The 25,345-nt window shown below is 42.5% G+C and overlaps 1 protein-coding gene across 1 annotated transcript in view; it reads right to left on the bottom strand.

Annotated features, from left to right (window-relative positions):
* Positions 1–25,345, bottom strand: part of NUDCD1 (NudC domain containing 1) — a 133,923-nt gene that overhangs the window by 60,345 nt on the left and 48,233 nt on the right. Inside the window, exon 5 of the mRNA XM_066578548.1 lies at positions 5,108–5,278. Coding sequence (XP_066434645.1) covers positions 5,108–5,278 — 171 coding nt within the window. The remainder of the gene's footprint in view (positions 1–5,107; positions 5,279–25,345) is intronic.

Genomic DNA, 25,345 nt, shown 5'->3' with positions numbered 1-25,345 from the left:
AAGTTATGCCAGACTAATCTAATTTCCTTCTATGACAGAATCACCGAAGGGGTATATCAGTTAAATGCTGTAGATTTTAAATATCTTGACTTTAGTGAAGTATTTAACAAAGTATCTCATAGTATTGATTGTACTGCAAGAGAGGTCATAAATGGCTGCACATTGAATTGGAAGAATGTCTCAAGTGGGGTACCACAAGGCTCTGTCCTGGGCCCAGTGTTCAAAATTTTTATAAATTAACTAGATGAGGGAATTGAGGGGAAACTGATCAAATTTGCTGAAGACACAGAGCTAGGAGGAATGGCTAACATTAGAAAAGATAAAGGATTCAAAAAGACCTAGACACGCTTGAACAGTGGGCGGTAACTAACAGAATGGTATTAAACAGGGAGAAATGCAAAGTCCTACATCTGGGCAAAAAAGTTGCAAAGAACATACAGAATGGGAAGAATTGGGCATACTAATAGATCACAGACTGAACATGAGTCAACAGTGTGATGCAGGAGGGAGCAAAAAAGGCAAAACACACAATTCTGGGAGGGATTAAGAGAAGCAGAGTCTAGATCAAGTGAGGTAATTATCCCCCTCTACTCATCCTAGGTATCAGGCCTAGTTTGGAATACTGTGTCCAGGTCTGGGCACCAAGACTTTAAAAAAAAAAAAAAAAAGACAAACTGGAGCACGTTCAGACAAGAGCTACCAGGATGGTAAGCAAGCTGCAAACCATGTCCTATGAGGCAGGATCTGGGAATATTTACTTTGGAAAAAGGAAGACAGAGGAAACTTAATCGTTGTCTACAAATATCTGAAGGGTTGTCATAGTCCAAAGGGATCAGCCCTATTCTCATCTGCACAAGGGAAGACTAGAAGCAATAGTGTGAAACTGAAAGGGAGGAGACACAGATTAGGAGGTGCTGCTTCTCCTTCAATGGAAGTCTCCAAATAGAGGCTGGACAGACATCAGTCTGGGATTGTTTTGTGAATTCTGTATTGAGCAGGGTGTTGGACCAGATGACCCTAAAAGGTCCCTTACAACTATTCTAGGATTCTAGCCATCAGGAAAAGGATTTCTCTGGTGGTCATTTCTGTTCCATACCGTCTGCTCTGGATTCCACTGGTCAGTTTATCATTACCATCATCTTCTTCTAGTCATCCAATGGTGGGCCTTTAATTTTCTATTCGTGTTTTCTATTGTGTTGATCTGCACTTTATCGACATTATTCTTGGGACTGTCCAGTTTTTGGTCACACTATTTGGACTGTCACACTATTTGGTTCTTTGGTAAGTCCTTGGTACATCAGAATACTGAGAAACATGATTAGTACCCATGAAAGGTGAATCCCAAAGGTAACGTCAAGTTCTGCCATTTAGTGTCCAGCAGTCAATTTATAAAGATCAACTGAATTAGAAGTCATTAATTTACAAAGTGATTATGTGACCTTTACCAATCCAGGAAGCAAGAAACTTTCTACTCCCTGGCATCAACTTTTTTTTCACTTTAAGGGTGTTGAAAAGGAGTTCTTCAGACTCAACTATATATCATTATATTCAGGATAATGAGATTTTCTTTTACAACTACTTCAGTTTTAAGGCTCTAATTAATTTCCAGAAATGAAGAGAGTGCCATCCCGGATTTAAGCCATACCGATAGTTCCATTCCAATCAGTCTAACACGTTCTGAATGTGGAATGAATGTTTACAAGAAGCAAATGACTACGGGGAGAAGCATTCTGCAGTCAACAAACTAGGCAGATTGACTACATTTCTGCAGGAAACACAATGATTGGACGGATGATGATAAACAAAGGAGAAAAGTGATGGCAACAAAAAGGAAAAGGTTCATTGAGCCAGAACGGCAGAAGATACACTGCCGAATTACCGAGGAACGGCAGACACAGCCGTCATGCTTCACAGTGAATGCTACTTAAAACCAAATACATTTACGTTCATTTTTCTATCAAATGTTACAGGCCTGTGTGCAATGTTAATGAGTCATTATGCAAACAGGACAAGACACTGCTAAATGGGTCAAAACGCTCACAACATGAATGATATGTCCTGGGAATCCGGCTTACTTATTATTTAAAGATGTAGTAGACTTGAATCTGACATTTAGTTTTTCGTGTGGAATTGACCGCGCCCGTTAAAAATTCTGTATTAACCGCTTCAGCTTTTTTTTTTATTAATTACATGGAGCCTTCTTTTAATTTGAACCTCCTACTTATTGGGGTGAAATTAGTTTCGGGTCTTTGGAGCGACGCCAGAGCTATGGTTCAGGTTAGTTGTGGAGGCTCTAAGTATTATCGGAGTTGTACCTTTATTGGCAAACCATAAAAATTATACTTCCAAGCTTTCGGAGCACAGAGGCTCATTCATCATTATTTAAGTGTTGTTGCTTTTCTCGCAGGTCTTCATTTGTTAACTTATTTAACCACTTAATGATGTGGCCCTTTTTTCCCCAAAAATTTTCGTCCCCCCTCTCTTACTTTTAAAGAATCCTAAATCTTATTTCTGCATTAATGTAGCCGTAGGAGGGCTTGTTTTTTAACAGGACGAGTTGTATTTTTCAATGGTACTATTTAATGTACCGTATAATGTACTGAAGACGTTTTTTAAAAATTCTAAGAGGAGTAAAATGAACAAAAAAAAAATCCGCCATCTTTCGGTATGTCTTGTTTCTATGGCGCACAAACTGCAACAAAAATGACATGACAACTTTATTCTGTGGGTCAGTATAATTACTACGATACTAAACTTATTTTAAAACTATTTTCTGCCGCCATCTTCTCCGCACAATAACTTTTATTTTTCAGTCAACATAGTTGTGCGACGGCTCGTTTTTTTTGCGGGAAGTCCTGTAGTTTGTGTTGGTAGCATTTTGCAATACATACAACTTTTTGATCGTTTTTTATTGGAGACATGTGACCAAAAAAGTGCATCTCTAGAGGTTTTTTTTTTTTTTCTGACGACGTTCATCGTGTGGGGTAAGTAATGCGTTACTTTGAAAGATTGGCCACGGTAATACCAAATGTGTTTGTTTAAGGATTTAGATTCTATTATAAATATGGCAAAAGGAGGGCGATTTAGACTTTTATTACACACACATATAATATATTTTTTATTTTTTTTAGTAAAACTTTATTGATCTTATCTTTACTTTTTGTTTTTGACTCCACAGAGGGGACAACAACTTGCAATGCTTTGCTTGCTCCTGCCGTATGATGTAAATCATACTGCTATCGGGCAGGCAGTCTATCAAGTCATGGGGATGGCTTGATAGGCATTCTGCCAGAACAACCCTTGGACCATTCAGAAGGCCCCCGGCTGCCATGACAGGGGACCTAAATGCCACTGTCAGAATTGACAGCAGCATTTAAAGTATTAACAGTTCCAATCAGCGGCGCAGCTGATTGGAACTGTTGCCGACGGATGTCGGCTTTAAAAAACTGCCGTCACCCGCAGTGTTTGATGGGAGATCGCCGTGCCATCTCCCTTCATACATACCCCAACGTAGCTGGGCGTAAATGTACACCCTGTAGCGTTAAGGGGTTAATAAAGGTCCTCCTGTGCTTCAAAAGCTTCCAAATTTAATTTTTCTAGTTGGCCAATAAATGTATCACTTCTATAAAGGACCGGCTCCAGGTATACATGGACCCTTGGGCAACAGACTCACTGTTGGCCCTCTTAGTAATTTATAGGCCCCACTGAGCCCCTTAGTAATTTATAGGCCCCACTGAGCCCCTTAGTAATTTATAGGCCTTGCTGTATCCCTGAGTCTCTCTCTGATGTAACATATCCAGGCTGCAGCAACCTGTCATGTCCTATATACAGGTTGCTAAAGCCTGCAACTCCTGGGTCAAAGGGAGCCAGCAGAGGAGACTATGAGCTGCTTTGTCATTTTTATACATGGGAAGCATGTTTGCATAACGTTTAAATAAGATGTACAACCCCTCAGGTGTGTTGGGGAGAACACAATGGTTATGTGAGAATATAAGAATAAAAATACATACAGACTACCCTAAATATATTGTATTGTTAGGAGGTACTCTTAGCTATGAAACATCTTTCTAAATAGTGTGTGCTTAAAGGAGTTATCCCAAAATTGACTTCTATCACCTTTCCAAAGGATAGATGATAAAAGTCTAATTGGTCAGGGTCACACTGCTGAGACCTCCAAATTCCAGAGAATAAAGGTCCAGCGTCGATCACTCATCACTATGGACTCACTGCATCTCCCACAGTGACGTTGAGATTGAATGGAGCAATGGCTGAGCATGTGCGGCCACCGCTCCATTCTTTTCAATGAGGCCGACAGTAGTAGTCCTCGACTCTCAAGAATCCTATTGAAGAAGAATGGAGTGGCATCTTCAATTTTGGGAAAATCCCTTTAAAATCATGGGGCACCAGCAACCCCATGTCACTCCTCTAGACCATAATGATGAATAGCTAAATCAGAGCGAATTGTACAGCTGCTGGAGCATACGGTAATCGCAGTGTCCTGACACACGCAGCCTGCACTGATCTCTATGAATAGTGAAGGAAGGTAGAGCTGAACACAAAAAGCACAGCACATTAACCTTCAAGAGACAGGACACAGACATTGCTGACACCTGGAGAGAAAAAGCAAACCACTGGACACCAGATATTAAACCTTCGAGTCTACACTAGACCACCAGGGAAGTGTGAAAAAACAAACCCTAGAGCACTCTAGTTCATCATGAAAGCTGCTATTAAATGACTAAAAACCATAGACCACAAGGATACCTGGCATTAACTCCTGACTTATCCTAGACCATCAGGGAAAGTGGAACTAATCTACTCAAGCCCACCAGGGATAAAATGTAGTAATTCCTCTAAAGAGGTCAACAGTTTGCAGTGAAATCATTTTAGGTTTTAAGTGATACTTTATGTAGTAAATATTCTAAAAACTTTTCCTTATCTCCTTCATATAAGCTTGGGCGAGTCTTCCAGTCTAAAAAACATACAGTCTACATAAATTTAGAAATTCAAATATTCCATTTCTCTGTGTGTGGGAAGAAATCCATTTGAAATGTAGAATATTGTATTAGAAGCAAATTGTACCGAGGGGCACCAATGTCACCATTACCTTTTTTCTCCTCTTCCATTCTCTCCTCTTCTGGTTGATTTCCCTCAGCCCCAATGAATCTGAAGGGTTTGTAAGAGATAATAGTCAACCCATTTGCATCCGGTTCAATAGCCGCATAATGCGGGACCGACTTGCCATGAAGCTTCCTTCGTTTCAAGATTTCACATTTATCTGTGAATACAAAAAACCAATATATTCTATTGACATATTCATATCACAGAGGATGACCAATTAGCTTTAGGTAAATTGCTCAATTACAACACCTGAGTGGGTAGTAAAACTCACTCGATGTAAAGATTATAGGAAAATTGCCGTTTGCCCCATAATTGCCAGGAGAAGCTCCTGCTGCGAGAGAATCCAGGCAATTTCTTAAGCGGAATGGGTAAAGCGTATTACAATGGAAGTTATTAACATTGTATTGTTTTCACGAAGAATGAGTAATAGGAGAGAGAAAATACAGACTGAGCATAATACAAAAAGAATGAGGAGAAAATGCTGAAGGTTGGAAATAAAGTGAAGAAGGTTCCATGCAAAACTACATTACTGCGCAAAAGTTTTAGGCAGGTCTGGAAAAAATTCTGCAAAGTAAGAATGCTTTCAAGAATAAAAAATGTTAATAGTTTGTCAATTTACAAAAGGAAAAGTGAATGAACCCAAAAATGTAATGTGAATCAAATATTTGCTGTGACCTATAATGAACGAAAGATAAACTTCCCAGGTGTGGTGCTTAAATATCTGCATAGTATAGTATTTTTCGTTCTATAAGACGCACTCCCGTTTTAGAGGCGGAAAATAGGGAAAAAATATTTTGAACTCCCCCAGTGACAGTGCAGGGGGTAGTACTGGGCAACGGAGCAGAGGTGTGAAACACTGGAGCTCCGTGTCACAGCAGAGCTTCATACACACTTCATAGAATCATATAGCAGAGTTAGCTGGGACCTCCAGGGTCATCGGGTCCAACCCCCTGTTCAATGCAGACTTAACTAAATAATCCCAAACAGGTGTCTGTCCAGCCTAGGTTTCAGGACTCCCATTGAAGGAAAACTCACCACTTCCAGTGGCAACCTGTTCCGCTCATTGATGACTATCAAAACGTTTTTCTGATATCTAAACTATGTCTCCTTCCTTTCAGATTCATAAAATTGCTTCTAGCCTTTCCTTGTGCAAATGAGAATAGGGCTGATCCCTCTGCACTGTGACAGCCCTTCAGATTTTGTAGACTGCTATTAAGTCTCCTCTTAGCCTTCTTTTTTGCAAGCGAAAAACATTCCCAGATCCTTTAACTGTTGCTCATAGGACATGGTTTGCAGCTTGCTCACGATATTGGTAACTCTTCTCTGAACTTGCACCACTTTGTCTATGTCTTTTTTTAAATTGTGGTGCCCAGAATTGGACACAGTGTTCCAGAGGAGGTCTGACTAAGGAAGAGTGGAGGGGAATAATTATTTCACATGATCTAGACACTATGCTTCTCTTAATGCATCCCATAATTGTGTTTGCCTTTTTCGCTGCTGCGTCAAACTGTTGACTCATGTTCAGTCTATGATCTATTAGTATACCCAAGATTTTTCACATGAGCTGCTGTTTAGCTCAAGTCCTCCCATTCTGTGTGTGCTTTTTTTTTTGTCTTGCCCAGATGTAGGACCTTGCATTTCTCCTGGTTAAATTCCATTCTGTTAGTCGTTGCTCACTGTTCAAGCTTGTCTATATCTTTTTGACTCCCCTCTCTCTCCCTCTAGTGTTAGTTATTCATCCTAGCTTTGTGTCATCTGCAAATTTGATTCTTCCAATTGGATGTGCAGCCATTTAGGACCACTCTTTGAGTACAATCACTTAGCTAGTTGTGAATCCACCTAACAATTGCCTTGTTAATCCCGTATTTGGTCATTTTTTCAGAAAGGATGGTATAAGAGACGTTGTCAAATGCTTTACTAAAAAGTCAAGATATACTATAGCCACTGCATTTCCCTGATCAACCCAGTCGGTTATTCTGTCATAGAAGGAAAATTAGATTAGTCTGGCATGACCTGTTTGTTACAAACCCAAGTACTTACATACATGCTGCTTAAGAATTTGGTCAAAGATCTTTCCCGGTATAGAGGTCAGGCTCACAAGCCTGTAGTTTCCTGCATCCACCTTCTTTCCTTTTTTTGAAAATAGGGACAACTTTTGCCCTTTTCCAATCTTCTGGGGCTTCTACGGTTTTCCAGGACTTTTCAAAGATTATGACGAGTGGTTCAACAATTACCTCTGCTGCTTCCTTTAGTATCCTAGGATGTAATTTATCTGGACCTTGAGACTTGAATTCATTTAAGTTAGCTAAGTGTTCCCTCACCATCTCCCGGCTTATAGATAGCCTGCATTCTTTTATTCCCGCAACAGCACAAGGAAGATCAGTTGATGTTGCATCTACTTTTGAGAGAAAACTCAATACAAAAATAGGAATTGAACCCTTTTAAATCCAAATTGTATCCTGGTTTACCTAGGGGGCTTACTCTTTTTCTGCCATTATACAACGGCCCTATATGCTGGCTAAAGCTAGTACTGGATGAGGCGACATGTTGGATAGGCTCCAACAGCAGAGAGGCTGGCAATATACAGTAAGAGAACCCCGACGAACGTCTTCCAACATCGGAGCTGTACAGCCTTAAATCATAATGTCTTCAGGAGGTCAGACAGTGAATTGAAAAGCGTTAAAAGTTTGGCCTTCTCAATATTATTTTTAACCAATTCACCATTTTCATCTTGTAAGCATCCTATAGCATCTGTGACTTTTCTTTTGCTTTTGAAATACCCCCCAAATACTTTTTTTTTTATTGCTCTTGGCCTCTGTTGCAAGCCTCAATTCACCATTAGCTTTTCTGACACTTGCCCTACAGTTTCTGCAGACCGTATTATATTTTTCTTTAGATATTCCCCCCTCTTTCTATTTGATAAACATATTTTTCTCCTTTTTTAGCATGTGTGCAAGTTCTGTGTTCATCCATCCTGGTCTGTTTAAATTCTTCCCATTCTTCCTTCTTTTAGGGATTGTTAACGATTGTGCTTTCAGAATCTCATTTCGCAATATTTCCCAACTTTCTTGGAAAATCCGGTCCTTAAGAACATCCAGCCGTTGGATTCTTCCTACTCTCTTTCAGAGTCAGTTAGCAGATCCCCTTGTTTTCTCTTCTACGTTTTGGAAGATAAAGTTGTCAGCAAGAGCGGATAAAAATTTGTTGGACCCATTACTTTTGCCTGAGAGAGATTCCCAACAAATGTCTGGATGGGTAAAATCTCCCATGATCACTATGTTGTGCTTTTTTGAGAGTTTGGCCATCTGATGTAGAAAGCGTTCATACATATCTTCTGCTTGTCCAGGCGGCCTATACTAAATGCCTACAATTCTGCTGGTAGGAAGTTCTATATGAGCAGCCCCTTGTATGCCGAAGTATGTAGCTTCCTGAATGTGACTATTCTAGGAGGAGCACACAGTGCAGTCATTATATAACAGCCATTCTGTGCTACCTTGGCCCAGAAACAATCAATGACTATTTCTGCTGGGAGAGAAAGAACTGGGTAGAAGCAGATATCAAGCATGTCAGGGCAAATTGCGCAAGTCTTGAGCAAAAAAAGACAAAGGTCAAACACTGTAAATAAGGTCTTTGCCTAAACTTGATGTATTTGTTGAAAAAAAGTTTAAAGACTTATGAAATGCTTAGAATTCGACTCCAGTATACCATAGAAACACCTGACTAAAAGATCTAAAAACAACGAAGCAGCAAACTTTGGGAAAAGCAACATTTGTGTCGGTCTTAAAATGTTTGGCTACGACTGAAGATTGAAGCGCAGTCCTTAACTAAAACAGCTGTGCAAAAGGCTTAAAACTGGGTGGAAAAAAGCCAAACTTTGTTACAAGGGTGAGGTTGTGGAAGACCACGGACGGTCACATCAAATATCAATTTGGATTTCGCTTTTGTTGATTCAGTTTGCATTTTGTTAATTGCCAAAAATAAAGTATTACAACTTCTATTTCTGAGAGCATTCTCACTTTGTAGCTTATTTTCCTGCCTAAAACCTTTGCACAGCAATATACATAATTTACAGTCAGGAATATCTGAACATACTGTATATTATTTAGGGGGTGAGCAGGGAGACGGCACGGCCTATGCCTAGATCACTAAAAAAAAAAAGTGAGTAGAGAAACAAGCACTACTTGTGCATATATCATTTATGGGGTGACATCATTTATGCCTAGCTCATTTCAGAGGGAGATCCAATAAGCAGCCTATTTGCATCTAAACCATTACGTAACCTTGAGTAACCTTCGCAGACTGGACTAACTAATATACCTTCTATTAATTTATATTAAAACACATAGATAGGGTAACTAAGACAAACACCAAAAAACACTTTCCAATAGCTGGGATGTGTCTCAGGAATGTGGTGGAGACATAACCACTATACCATGTGTGTTTAGAATCATTAATCTATGGTTTAGATACAGTGGCTATGCTGGATTGCTTACAGAGAGACCTCAATAGTGGTGATATGCAAACATAAAGAGGCTCTCTCATCAGTATAGCCCCCTATGAGAGCCATAGACTCAATCTGACTCCCAATCCTAGTAAGCCAAGGGTAACCTTCAACTTATAGTAGCTGTCAATGGGAAAGAATACTATTAAACCATATATCAAAACAGATGTTTAAGCGCCTCCGTGTTTCATCTGGAGGCCACAGTTATTCAGGGACCTTAATAGTCCTCAGATGTTAGAGTGGTCTGGCAATATCTAAACATCTGACAGATCCACAAATAAGAGCTTCTTGGAAAATTATTGCGTTTTCCCAACAACCATACAAATATGCCATTAGAATCCCTCTTAGTGGAATATTAGGATCTCTGGTTTTTGCTCAGTATCAACACACCATCTACTGCAGTCGGTCAATCCCTGATAACACTTTATAGGTGGTGGGGTCTTTAACCCCCAGTAATAACTGCCACCTAATCTATTGTTGGCATTTTAAGGTCAAAGTGTCCGCTAGTATATATATTTCAGCACACCTTCCATGCCATAGATATAGATAGGTGCCTGCAGCCTATGTTTAACGAACTGTATGATAAGAGATATGTATAGGTGCCTGCAACCTATGTTTAACCAGCTGTATGATAATAGTTGGTAACCAAAGCTCCTAGCTGAGAGGTTCCACGATGTCACCCCCATGTACCCACGTTGATGTCACATGAACTGTTGCAACATTACTAAACAATAAGAAAATATATTTCAGGTTAAAAGATGGCCTGCCCCTTTAATAAAAAGGGCTAGCTTTAAAAGGCTTTTGTATCTGGCTGCCTATGAAAACGATAACCATTATCACATAAGTGCATTGTGAAAAATAGTTCTTAACTTGGTAATCAGCATTCACTCATTCTAGAACATCGCCAGTCAAGTCTTCAAGAGTCCTTCAAGGGAAAGCATTTCCATAGTCCTCAAAAGTGACCGTACTTACTGAACGGTTATTATACGGAATGCCTGGATTGTAAGAGAAAGGAATTACGGGGAACTCCACTTTATAAAAAGGAGGAAACAGAATGTTACAGCCCAGGGAAACAAGAGGCATGATTGTAGAATGGCTGCCTATGGCAGCTACAGCTAAGGTGTAATTTGCTGTAGGAATGCTGAACAAGCCATTACATACCTAGGATCATACACTTTGCATTCCCAAATTCCCATTATCTGTGCATTAAGACCCACCAATTGTGATATTTTACTAATTAACGCAAATCTATTCTGCAGTACATCATTTCATATTATGTTCTGTACCCGTGGAGCCTCACAATGTAAAGTCATCTACTAGCATGGGTTTTTTGGAGCGTATGAGAAAACTGGAGCATCCAAATTAAACCAATGCAAAAACTCCATTAGATGTTGTCCTTGGTCAGAATTGAACCCAGGATGCCAGCGCTGCAAGGCAACAGGGCTAGCCACTGAGCCACTGCTATGCCCATAAAAATGGATCTGGAGCTCTACAGAGTGCTGTGTTTCCTTGGACCCATTGGGCTCTTTCGACTACTCTTGGGAGACATGGAGGCTGAACATTAATTGTAATGTCTTTCTCCTCTTCATCTCTAAGTGACTCTAAAGTGAGTGGATCTCACAGATTACATCAATGACATGTCAAATTCTAGGAAACCAAATTCTACAAAATGTCTCAAAGTTTTACAACCCCAAACTGTTGTGGTGGTGGAGGCTTAGGCTTAGGCTAAGAAATGGCAAATACAGCTGGATAAACATATGCCATTGCACTTGGGTGGAGAAAATAAAAAAAAATGTAGTTATGTATAAAGGAAGTCTGTTGCCTGTATTTTGCATATACAGCTTATCATTACATATACACTGACAAGCCAAAAGTCATGGGATAGCAGTATGCGAATTGATTACGAAGAGATGTTACCGGAGGTGACGGCTTGGGAATGCCCACACCTGTATAAGTTGCGAGGCGTTATCTTGGGAGTGAAGATGAACAGTGCCCAGCGTGCTTATGGCGAGGCAACGTGAATTATAAAAGTTCGAACCAGGCAAAATAGTGGGTGCCAGATGGATAGGGAATACCATTTCCCGAGTTATGCAGCCATTTGACATTCTTTGATCAACACTGTCACATCATGGAAGGCATTACCACTCACTGTGGACAAAGCAGTGGCCACCCATGGGTGCTTAATGTCGGCCTAGAGACAAGCGACTTTGGCATAAATCACATCCACAAATCAATGCAGGAGGTCCTGCAGGTCAGTGCAGCGTTCTTTAGCTTCCATGGGATAGAAGAAGACCCACCAGAGTGCCTCTGTTAACACCTCGTCACCGGACACAGTGCCTCACCTGGGCACATGAGGTTGCTAACTGGACCCTAGAGGACTGGCATCACGTGGTCTGGTCTGATGAGTCATGGTACGAATTGCTTCAGGCTGACATGGTTTATATTTGACACAGGTCCCATGAAGCCATGGACCCTAGCTGTCAACAAGATACTTCACAAGCTGGTGGTGACATCATACTGGTGTGGAGTGTGTTCTTATGGTGTGGGTTGGGTCCACTGGTCTGTCTAAACAGGTCACTGACCGATCCCCGCTACATTTTACTGCTTGGTGACCATTTGCAGCCCTTTACAGACTTCATGTACCCTCACAACTATGGGATGTTCCAGCAGGAAAATGCACTGTGCCATCAGACCAAAGTTGTCCAGATTTGGCTAGAGGAGCATTCTATATAGTTTCTATGAATGGTGTGGCTAGCAAGTTCACCTGACATTAGCCCAATTGAGCATTTATGGTATGTGTTGGAGAGGTTCATTTGCACCAGAGATCCTGCACCTACTAGTACCTCGGAGCCATGAGTGGCTATCCAGACAGCATGGCTAAACACCCTTCCAGACATCTTCAGTTTACTTGTGGAATCGTTCGAGTTACTGCACTTTGCTGGACTAGAGGGGGTCCTACAAGATATTAATTCTTGTTCTATGACTTTTGGCACATCAATGTAATGTGCTATGAATCTAATGATCTAGCGCTACCTTTTAGATCCCCTAATGCTGTAATTTGCAAAGATATAGCTTTCTGCACTTCCTGCGGTATGTAAATCACAACTAAAATGTCCAATTGGTGGTTGTATTGCCGAACTGGTTCGGGACTCACTTAACCCTCAAAAAGCTAAACAACGGCTGCTGATTAAAAGTTTTCAACTCAGAACTGCAGGTATTGTGCGTTATTGAAGGATTGTGCTGTTGGAGCGCAAAAATATTGAAACTGGAGAGACAAATGGACATCACTGTGCTGAAACCGAAAGTGTGGCGTCTGTAGCTCCAAGCCCAAGACAATTGATGAACAACCTGGAGGGCTGTGGGGTCAGCGTTTGGACAGATTAGCGATTCCCAGACAAGCTGCGCAGTGGAATCACCCATTGGACAGTTTAATTGGAAGTGTGAAAAAATGGATTGTCAGCGAATTAAAACATTGAAGAACATAAAGGTAGCGTTAGAGTCAATGGTTATTAGCACATTATATGCAATGATAAGCTGCATATGCGAAATACAGATTACAGACATCCTTTTATACATAATTATACATTACATTATTTATAATATAATAAATTGGAAGTCTTCTGGCGCCCGGCTGGGGATGTCACCAGGAAACAGTGATCACTGAAAAGTACACAATAAAAAAATTTTAAAAGTTTAACTTTCAGCTCCCCTCATGGATCAGATCCATGACGGCAGCTGAAAATGCTCACCTCTATCCTCTGTGATGTTCCACGGCAATCTGGACCTGCCACGGGCTTCTGCGCATGCGCCGATGTGGCCCGAAAGCCTGACAAATTTAAGACTCTCGGTCAGAGACAGCCAAGTACAAGGAAGTGGCACCGGGCACCGCTTTATGCGGTTCCTGGTGATATGATCGCCGTTATCCATTGGATAACGGCAATCATGTAAAGTTGAAAAAGTGTAAAAAAAAAAAAAAAAAAAAAAGAGACTTTTACTTTTAAAACTTTTATTTCCCCTTACGGATCACATACTCGCAGCCATATACAACTATATTATGTACGGGCTGCAGGTACCCGCATCATTGCTAAGCTACGGCGTAAGAAATCTAAACGAAAAAAGTTGTACTGTGCATGACCGCATGTGTGAGTAGGAAGTTATGAGCAGTACATTATGCAGCCATACCCAAGGCCATGGCCGGGCCCACAGCTGGGATCTGCTGCAGGCCTTTAAAATCAGATCCAACATACGGCCAAGTGAGCCCGGCGTTATTCAGATCGCTACCTGTAATACGTAATTTACAAGAAGCCCCCGGGAACGCTCACATTTCTGCCGGGTCCAGGAGCAGCTTGTTGAGCGCCTTCTGTATGAGGCGGTCGCACCTCAGCCAGCTTACGAAGCCTAACAGAGAGCCACTTTTACACTCCATCACTGCCACGGAGGTCAAGAATTACCCCCCATAAAGCATGGGAGGAGGAGGAGGGATACCCGGTTTTATTGCCCCATATGCCCATCCCAACCAGGCCCCTGTAATTACCCTTGCCTTCGGACATACCACACAGTTTACATTATTACCTTCATCTAAGATTTAGGAAATGCCAAGGAGAGTGCAGGGGGTGGATTATTTTTAGGGAATCCATTTTTTACCCGCACCAGTGAGCAATGGGGCCTGGAATTTATTCAGTTGTACCCTGAAATCCAATGGGTGTTCCCTCCATTAAAGGCCTAGCCATGTGTCCTATAAGCAGATTGGGGCTACAATAGTATGTTTCTAAACACAGGACAAACAGGGGGATCTATTTTGGGATGAAAGTCTTCATTTCTATGTGTGCTGTACAAAAAAAACTTTAAATTGACACAATTTTCAAAAAAATGAAAAAAATTGTAATTTTTTTCCTTCTGGTTTGATAATATTCATTCAAAAAAACTTTGGGATCAAAATACGCAATACCCCCTTAGAGGAATTCGTTAAGGGGTCTAGTTTTCAAAATGGGGTCATTTGTGGGCGTTCTCCGTCGTGTTGGCTGTTTACGGCGCTTTACAAGTGGGCAATGGGGCTTTCAACACCTTTAAGCAAAGTCTCTGTACTGAAAGCCACCGGCTGCTACTTTCATTTTGGGTCATGTTGTGCATACAGACATAAGATTAGGGCTACAATGGGTAGGTTTCTGAACACGGGACAAACAGGGGTATCCATTTTGGGGTGTAAATCCTCATTTTTATGTGCACTATGGAAAAAAAAAAAACTGCCTTTAAAAATGACATTTGCACAAATAAGAATTTTATTTTTCCCCCCTCTAAATTGCATTGACTCCTGAAAAGAAACTGTGGGGTGAAAATACTCCTGACCCCCCTCAGTGAATACATTAGGGAGTGCAGTTTTTAAAATGGGGTCATTTGTGGGGGTATCTATCATTCTGACACCTATGAGCCTTTGCAATCTTGGCTTAGTGTAAGAAAATAAAGTGTTCCTCAAAATGTTGATATTCAATGTTATATGTGTACGTCTCCTAAATAGGTAAAAAAATATGAGAAAAAAAAGAAAGTTTTTCCAATGTGTGTCTCAAATAAAGTAAAGATGGAAAAATAAGATAGATATTCATCTTATCAAATATGTATGTTTGCACATTTGAGATATTGCAATTAAAATGTGAAAAAAAAACAACAATTTTTTCTACATTTTCCCAATATTGGCACTTTTAATAAATATACACAAATTCTATGGGTCTATTTTTACCACCTAAATGAAGTACAACATGTGGCGAAAAAACAATGTCAGAATCACTTGGATATGCAAAACCTTTATGGAGTTATACTATTTTAAACCAGATTTCCAAAATCTGGCTTGGTCACTAAGGGGTTAAGCTATGCCTACACTGTCAGATAACTTTTCAGAATAAGTGTTTGTGTACATGATGAGTAGCACCATTTCTGGCCATTATACAACTTGTATCCTGCACCCATCACCAGTTTTCCCCATTGCAGGCCGCATCTCTAACTTTCAATCTTCCCTGAGCTGGTCGGAGGACACTAGAGGTATGAAGCAGTAGAGATAGGATTTTAGCAGCTGCAAGACAGTAAATCACTTTTTAACAAAATTACATCCTTGTGAGTTTATCTCCCTCTGCGACAGCTTTTTCTCACCTCTCTGTAGACTTCTAGGGGCAGCATGAGTTATCACACTCCTCAGCTTCCCATGCTCCATCTCTTACTAGAGACTAACCTCACTTGACGACAGGAAGTAGATAAATTAGCAGGAAGGGAGATTCCCCAGTGGCCAGCGTTTTAGACCAATTTTTGAGTACAAAAGCATCCTGTTAAGTAAATAAACGGATTTCCATCTTTTCTAGATATCACATTGGCTATCATATTAAACACAAGTTTTCTCAAAGCACAGATCCTGTCGGCTCTCCTGTGCGGGGCGCTCCAGCGGACCCCGTCGGCTCTCCTCAGGACTTTTGTACACTATTCCCTTGCTTTTAATGAACTATCAGAGGAAGCGGATAAGTCTCTTGCATGAGCTCCCGATGATCTACCAGCCTCCATACCATCTGCTCCATCATGAGAAGTGTTAGCCTATCTGCAAGCATTTACAGCAGCTGAAGCTTGTATGAGCAAATAGGCAACATCTCCCTCTTTCCTACACAGTTCTCTGGAGCTCTGCTCGTTGTAATATGATCCCTCAGTAAGAGGCTCCAACAGCTTAAAGGGGTTGTCCCGCGAAACAAAGTTGGGGTATACACTTCCGTATGGCCATATTAATGCACTTTGTAATGTACATTGTGCATTAATTATGAGCCATACAGAAGTTATTCACTTACCTGTTCCGTTGCTGGCGTCCCCGTCTCCATGGTGCCGTCTAATTTTCAGCGTCTAATGTCCCGATTAGACGCGCTTGCGCAGTCCGGTCTTCTCCCTGCTGAATGGGGCCGCTCGTGCTGGAGAGCTGCTCCTCGTAGCTCCGCCCCGTTACGTGTGCCGATTCCAGCCAATCAGGAGGCTGGAATCGGCAATGGACCGCACAGAAGATCTGCGGTCCACCGAGGATGAAGATCCCGGCGGCCATCTTCGCAAGGTAAGTAAGAAGTCACCGGAGCGTGGGGATTCGGGTAAGTACTATCCGTTTTTTTTTCTTCAACACATGCATCGGGTTTGTCTCGCGCCGAACGGGGGGGGGGGGGGGCTATTGAAAAAAAAAAAAATAAATAAAAAACGTTTCGGCGCGGGACAACCCCTTTAATGCCGATCTCACATGACTGGATTTAAATTCCAGATAGTCACCCACACGGACATTCCGCAGCATCCCACACACTATCAACACAATAGAACATTCATATGTCCACTCACATGAGCGGACAGGGATTGTGATTTCCGCTTGTGAAAATAAAATCTGAGCATGTTCTATTTTAGTGTGGATTTTGCACGGGCGGCTTCCATTGAAGTCAGGCTGGCTGCACACGAACGGGTCGGATTCTGCATGCGGGATCCCGCAGCCGAATCTGGCCCTGTTCCTGGCTGGAGACCGCACGAACCTTTGATTTTCTGTATTGCGGTTGACTGCGGTGGCTTACCGTCGGTCATGCAAAGCATAGATTTTTACTTTTTAAATCTTTGTTTTTCCCACGCTGTTGCAAGGTAATGACGCGGGTATCCGCGCTCTATCGGCAATGTCTATTGCAGGTGTGCCATGGGTCAGATTGCTTCCATTGACTTCAATGGAAGACATCTGTGTGGAATCCGCATGAAAATAGAACATGCTGCAATTTTTTTCTTCGCTTGCAGAAATCGATTTTGCATAGCACGCTCTGAACCGTATTTACCGGGGATCTGCAGTGCGGACTCTGACCGCGGATTCCACTACGCAAATTAATTTGTGTGCGATCGGCCTCAATAGAAGCTGTTCTACATGCGGTCCACCTACAACTGAGAATGCAGATAGGTCGTGGGTACTCGCATCATCACTACGTGATGACATGGGGAAAAAAAAAAATTAATTCTGTACTGCGCATGTCCAACAGCACAGAAAGTGAAGGATAGGCGCGGACGCCAGCTGAGGACAGGGCCAGGTTCCACTATGGGCTCCCTCATATATGTGTGAGACTGGCCCAAGAGCCTCATAGCTGTTGTGTTCAGTGAGTGAAAAGTTTGAGCAGTCACAGATGGGTATACATAGAGGAACAAAATCAGCTCACTGCCATTTACAGAGGAGGATACACACCCTTCAAGCACAAGGAGGAGTGAACACCAGATCGGTTCCCAGGTAAACATATACCGTAATCATAGTAGACTCCAGCACCAAAGGCAAAATTAGGCTGGATTCACACAGGGCGGATTTGCCGTGGTAATTCCGTGCGCGGCCGCTAATCTCGGGATTAGCCAGCCATGTGGACGAGATTTCTCAGAAATCTCGTCCACACGGGACGGCCAATCCGCTGCGGTAAGTCAGGCCGGAACCGTGGCTGCGGCCGCCGCAGCCGCGGTTGCAGAATATGCAGCATGTCTATTTATCTTTTCTTTCCGCTGCGGCTGCGCTGTCCTTTATGGGAGCGCCGGGCGCAGCGGAAAAGCGAGGGATCTCCGCCGGGAATACACCCAGTGTGAACCTAGCCTTAATGTAATACTTCATGCTTTAATAGTAAACAGAAAAAAAAATTCATAGCAGGTGTAATGGAAAATATACTCAAAATGAATTGGGAACGGGTCAACTTGGTGTTTTTATGGTTTGCATACCGTGAATTTTTAAACCAATTTTACCATTAGGCTGGGTTGACACAGAGCAGAACTGCTTCGGACTTTGCACACAGATATTCCGCCGGCAATCTTAAACCGGAGCCTAAGCCACAAAGTGAATGAGATTTGCAAAAATCTCATCCACGCGCTGTGGTCAAGCCGTGCCGAGACGGACATGCCACGTGGAATTCAAAGCCGCGGCATGTCAATGTTATCGCAGTTTCCACTGCGGCCATCTCTCCTCTCTATGGGCCTCTCTCCTCCTCAGTGCCAGTTTTTGAAGCTGCCTTTCTGCCGCAGAAATCTCACGGAATTTCTGTGCGGTCCCGCTGTGGTCATTCTGCAGGATTTCCATGGGATTTACGCCCGCGTGACCGAAGCCTTGAGGTGTGAAGTCTTACTCTTACTCCATGCTGGCGTCTACCGATGTTACAGCAGTCACAGCCATGTATCAGAAGACGCATCTGATAAGTGGAGAATGAGGAATCTTTATTACAAAGATATTTTGCAAAGATTTCCATCTTTTCATAAACTTAACATTTTTTGGAAATCAAACTTTTGCCTCCCTTTTGCTCCTGCTAGACGTGTGCACTTTAGCGTCCACATACAGCTATAGAATCGGCTATCCATTTTTAATAATGAAGAGCATTTTAGCCCACAGAGAGACTATAATATTCTGTTAAAACTAAAGAAAGAGAGAAAAATGCTCGTTTTCTTTCCGTTTCATCTTAGAATAGCGACGGAGAACACTAAGAGCTATGACTCCAGGTAGGAGCACTGGATTATTAGTTAAGCAACTAAACGCGTGGGAGGAAATGGAGAGAGGAGGCGCGGATGAGTCAGAGGAAAGTTACAGTAGAAGACAAGTTAGCGATGGAAGAAGTTAAAGTCGCAATCTGCTGAGGGTTGGGTCACGGCACAGGGCAGATAAACATCGGTGAGATTAATGCAGGCATATACAGAAAAAGGGATCGCTACATCATCTACAATCACAGTCACTGACATATCAGATAAACAGGCAGCTGACTAATGGAAGAATGCATCAAAACATGGCAGAAAGGAGAGTTCAGCCTCGCGCTATACACTTTAGGACACTAGATAAATAAACAACCCGCATAATGATGCAAAAGCTAATTTATTCAATCCAAATACAAATTCGTCTAGAGCTGCGCTAATAAAGTGAAAAATATATGTTAGTCAATGTGTTGGTCTTTAAAGGGGACCTGTCATCTAAACTGTATGCAGAATAGCATCAGTCATGAAGAAGCCTCTTCCCAGCATGCATCTATTATTGCCCATCAGCCCCGCGCACCTTGCAAAATAAGTCTTCAAAAATCCTGTGCTGTATGCAAATGAGTTAAGAGTCCAGTGGGTGTGGCTAAAACCAACCCATCCGCCCTTTATTGATGCCGAACTAGGTCAAGGACACTGACTTCTTCACTGACTTGTTGATGAAGTCCTAGTTAGAAGTCCACAGGTGCAGAGGAGCCCAATGAGTCTGCCAACACTACGGCAAAACAAACTGCGCATGCGCCAGTCCCAAGATGTGCAGCCCATGCATGAGAATGACAAGAGCATGTCAATAAACAGCAGATCGGCTGATTTGCAAAGAAGTTTTTTGAGCAGATACTAGGGCTCACGGAACAGTTAAGAACTAAATTATAGAGATGAGCGAACGTACTCGTTTAGGGCAATTTCGCAATCGAGCACCGTTTTTTTCGAGTAACTGACTACTCGGACGAAAAGATTCGGGGGGCGAAGTGGGGGAGCGGGGGTAGCAGTGGGGAACAGGTGGGGCGCTCTCTCTCCCCCCTTACCCTCCCAGCAACCCCCGAGTAGTCAGTTACTCGAAAAAAGCGGTGCTCTATTGCGAAATCGCCCTAAAGTAGTACGTTCGCTCATCTCTACTAATTTACAAAGGACGCCGGATTTTTGAAGCCATTAAAAAGCTATGGTTATCTCATTAGGGCCTCCTGCACACTGGCAGATTTGTACTGTGAAATCCGGAGCGGGATTCCGCTTGTGGCTTCTGCACCAAATCCAGCCAATAGCATGCTATAAGAATACGCAATGTCGTGCCCACGAGTGGCAATAGATTGCCATTGTCCGCTAGCGGGCGAGAAATCGCAGCGTGCTGCAATTTTGTGCAGGGTATGCATGGCCGGCCTCCATTGAAGTCAATGGAAGGCGTCAGTCCTGCAATTGTTGCAGAATGATTGCAGGATCTGCATTACCGCCATAGTGAGATATATAGATATATAGAGATATATTGGTATTTCGGGGTTTTTTTTTCCTATGTTAGTCACCATGTGCGATAAATAATGGGATGAATTTGATATTTTGCACTTTTACAGATGCCACAATACAAATGGTTTATTTTTTTGTTTTGATCTTTTTATGCGGAAACGCATTTTTGATATTTATTCATTTCTGTAATGTTTAAAGGTTTTTTATTAACACTACATTTTTCAGTTTTCTTTTTTTAAATCCTTATATGGGATTTGAACTTGCAATTATCTGATTATCTGTACAATATATTGCAATACTCCAGCATTGCAGTATATAGTACTTTTTCCAACAGCCTATTAAAAGGGATAAATTAAAACAGATAAAAGAGTTACACTTAACAGCGTTTAGAACATATGCTTTACAGCAATCTCATGGGCCAATCACACAATGGACAAGAGGGTACTAGAGATGAGCGAATATACTCGTTTCGAGTAATTACTCGATCGAGCACCGTGATTTTCGAGTACTTCCGTACTCGGGTGAAAAGATTCGGGGGGGCGCCGGGGGGAGGTGTGGCGGAGCGGGGGTAGCAGCGGGGAACAGGGGGGAGCCCTCTCTCTCTCCCTCTCTCCCCCCCACTCCCCGCTGCAACCCCCCACTCACCCACGGCACCCCCCCCCCCCCCCGAATCTTTTCGCCCGAGTACGGAAGTACTCGAAAATCGCGGCACTTGGGCGAAAAAGGCGCGTGGCCGAGTAGGTTCGCTCATCTCTAGAGGGTACCCGTTGACTTCTATGGGGGACTGTTCTAGACATGTTCCAATTTATGGAGGGAGAGTAGATTGTCACAGCTAATCACATATTGTGAATGGTGGATCTTGTGTCATCTGCATATAGGTGTTACCTTTCAGTGTAATCCTGCCTGTGATGTTAGGGAGATGACTGCTGTGAAAAATTTAGGATTTGAAAAAAAAAAAAAAGTGACCAAAACTTAAAAATTACCAAAAAATTGACATGTGTTATGAGTGCTTACCAGGCTGCCATGGCCAATCATTGGCTCCTCCCTCAGGCTTAGATGTCATGATCAGCATTCACGGCAGCATTTAAGCAGTTAAAGGGATACAACTGGAGCTAGCTCTAACCGTGGCCATTGCCAGCAGAAACCGATGATAGCAGCTGGGTATGGAGCCTGCCCCTTACCCCATCGTGAACTCTGATAAACATATCTGTCAAAAGGTAGTTAAGGGGCTACAAAGCTGGCTGTGGCTGACCCCCATAATCATGTAAAAAGTTTAATTGTTGCGCACAGAAGAAACAATTCTAGAAACACTGGAAGACCAGAAAATAACATCCCTTTATTATACTCTAGAAATATATATTTTTTTACGCATTCAACCTGATTATTATATTGACGCTGGCCTGTCCTAAAGCAAGACGAGGCGATAGGGGAAGGATCACCAACTAGACCTAAATTTGCCTTTATAAAGGCCAAAACTTACATAAAATCGTGGTGGCCACTAGAAAAGGATCTCCAAAAATAAACAGAATTCTAAACTACGCCCTCATGCCAGCTGGTTTTTCCCCTCGTAGTAAATGTTATGCGTGCCGGACCGGCAAAATTAGACGGTCAACCAGGGAAATATCAAATTCAGAAGGCTCATGTAATTTTCAAATAAAACATTTCATTCCTTGCGGCACGGAAGTGGGATTTATTGCATTAAAGGTTTATGAGGCCAGTTAGATTTGTGCTGCACAAAAAGACCCTTATATAAGAGCCGCGGGGAGCAGGTCTAATATTTATAGTAAAGTCTGTAAGGCTGGAAAAACAAACAAGAAGATAAGACATCCATCCAGTTCAGCCTGGTATCCTTAAGGCCTCATCTCCATGGGTGTTGCGGTATCCCACGGCCGATCTCCGCCACAGGAGGCGCCGCCTCCCAGGAGCAGAAGACGGCAGACGGTTCTCCGCAGCTCAGCCTGACAGATAGGCTGACGGCGGAGAATCGCAGCAATTCGGAGCATGCTGTGAATTGCCGGCCGCGAGCGGAGAATGACAATGATTCTCTGCTCGTGGACAGGGGGCCGGCGCTTTCCATAGCAATGCTATGGAAAGCTTCAGGCGGCATGATTTGCCAGCGATTTACGTCCGGCAAAAAGAAAGGTCCATGGACAGGGGGGCTTATTGTCAATTCAGAAGCAAGAAAAACACCCCGTAAGGTCAAAGCCAATTATCCTCATTTTTAGGGAAAAACCACCTTCCTGACTCTACTCCGACACTTTAGATTACAACACACTCGCACGCGCCCATCATCGCTTTAACTGTTTGCTTAGGCCGTTTTCACACGACCGAGAAAATTACGTGAGATTTGTGCATTGCGAGGCGCAGCAATCTCACACGAATATAACCCCATTCTTTTGAGGTTGGGGTCATGAGCGATTTTTACCGCATTGTAACGTGGCTGGGCAAAAAAATTGTGGCATCTCCTATCTTTGGGCGTTCCCTCGCATTGCCCATTATTAATAATGGGGCCGGTAAAGCATTGCATGGCGATGCGAGGCTTCCCAATGGGAAATACTCCACAATCCTCCGCCGCTGCTTTGAGGATCACTACTTCCCTGAAGTGATGCAAGGTGTTTTTGAGAAACAAACGGAGATGGCACACTGGTGTGCCCGATGTTGGGCCATGGAACTCAGTGTGAAATTAGCCTTACAAAACACACTTCGCTGCAATAACTACCGAAATTAGCCCTCCAAAAAGGTTCTGTGGAGTGAAAATGATCCTTGAGGTTGGGAGAGAGGGCGCTTTACATCACGCGAGGAATGAAAAACAGAATGGCAGAATGAATGCGTTCTGTGTTTTTTTCTTTAAATACTGTCCCCCCCCCCCAAAAAAAAATCAGACGTTACATGAACCCCAAAACGGTACCAATTAAAACTGCAGCTCAACCAGCAACACAATCCTCGTTTTTTCATTCCGGCGTTCCAAGAGCTATAGATTTAGTTTTCTGTTGACCCAGCCATGTGAGGTCTTACTGTTTTGTGGGAATAGCTGTATTTTTTAAAATTCTCGTTTAACATACCGTATAATGTACTGAAAAACGTTAACAATTTTCAAGTGGGGCGAAACGGAGAAAGAAAAATGCAGTTGTGCAATGTTCCTGCTTCTATGGAATTTACGGTATTAAAAAAAAAGGGCCTGTTAATTTTGTGGGCCGGTATGATGACTGCGATATGAAATTTATATACTGTGTATTATGTTTTACTACTTTTAAAAAACTTTAATAAAAGGGCTTTTTGTCACAACATTCTGTCGCTGAAGCGGTGTAAGTGCTCGTCTTTTTGCAGGATGAACTGTAGTTCCTATTGTAATTAAAACGTACAACTTTTTGATCATTATTTATAATTAAAAGAAAAAATAAAGTGACAGTTTGATGTAAATTTTTTTTTTTAATTCAGATTGTGGATTTTCTTACTTCCCATTGCATTCACCATGCAGGCGGCCTTACAGATGCAGTGATACTAATTACATCCATTTTTCTATTGTTTTTATTTATTTTTTCAATGTGAAAACTGGGGAAAATTGCGTTTTTGGAACTTTTAATAGTCAATCATTTTTTTTAACCAAAAACTTAAATTTTCCTTCCCCCCCCCCCCCCCTATTTTTAAGTCCCCTGGAACTTACAATTGTTTGAAACATGCTGCAGCAGTGAAGTGATTATTTTTACTGGCAGCCTATAGGCCTACCCTGCCATAGGCAAAGCTTAAGGGCTCCCACACACTTGCGTTTTTTTTTTGTTTTAACGCTAAGGTCAATGGGACTTTCTAATGTTAAATGCACATCGTACAAAAGTCACAAAGCACAAACTGGCAATGCGTTCTTAACATTAGGAAGTCCCATTGACATTCGCGTGTGTGGATGCCCTAATAGGCATCCATGTATAGGAGCACCAAAAGCCGGGCTGCCATGCTACCCCATCAACACCTCACAATCGTTTCGTTGGAGGTCAGATGGGCAACAGAGCTAACTACTTAGAATTACCCACAATATTTAAGTAGTCAAATGACTACAATTAGAGTCAGCTACAACCGTGATCAGTGGTGGTGATGTGTCAGAAACCGCTGCTAGCCGCCAGGTCCTTAATGTCATAGGGCGTTAAGGGGTTCAAATGGCCTTTCAGTATCAAGACCTTTAGATCTGTCCTACTGTGGTCTGACCTAGCTGTTTTACCACAGGTGTATCCAACCCACTTACTATAGGTCTGTGCAGACTCATCCTGGATTGTAGTTAATGCTCCGTTTCCACATACAGATTCCTTCAGGGCACCTTGTACATTGTATAATGTACGTATATCCTATTTGAGTCATTTAATTGGAGAACCCTGGACACTGCACCCCGTACCATTGGAGTCAGGTTATAGTCCGGTCGGGACATGCGGCAGAAGGCTAGAGCATTAGCAGAGTAAAGGTCCAGTTAACCAATTCTTCATCGCCTTTAGGCAACAAGCGCCATGCAGCCCGCTGTCAGCGAGACTAGTAATGGATGCAGATAGTGCTGTCAGTTTACTACTAGAGATGAGCGAGTATACTCGCTAAGGCACATTACTCGAGCGAGTAGTGCCTTAGCCGAGTATCTCCCCACTCGTCTCTCTAAAGATTCGGAGGGCCGGCGGGGGGGCGGCAGGGAAGAGCGGGGAGATCTCTCTCTTCCTCTCTCCCCCCCGCAACTCACCTGTCACTGGCGCCGGTCCCCGAATCTTTAGAGAGACG

This window comes from Eleutherodactylus coqui, chromosome 9 (assembly GCF_035609145.1).
Source record: "Eleutherodactylus coqui strain aEleCoq1 chromosome 9, aEleCoq1.hap1, whole genome shotgun sequence".
NCBI lineage: Eukaryota > Metazoa > Chordata > Amphibia > Anura > Eleutherodactylidae > Eleutherodactylus > Eleutherodactylus coqui.
The sequence above is the reverse complement of the archived record's forward strand: the minus strand, read 5'-3'. Positions and strand labels throughout refer to the sequence as shown.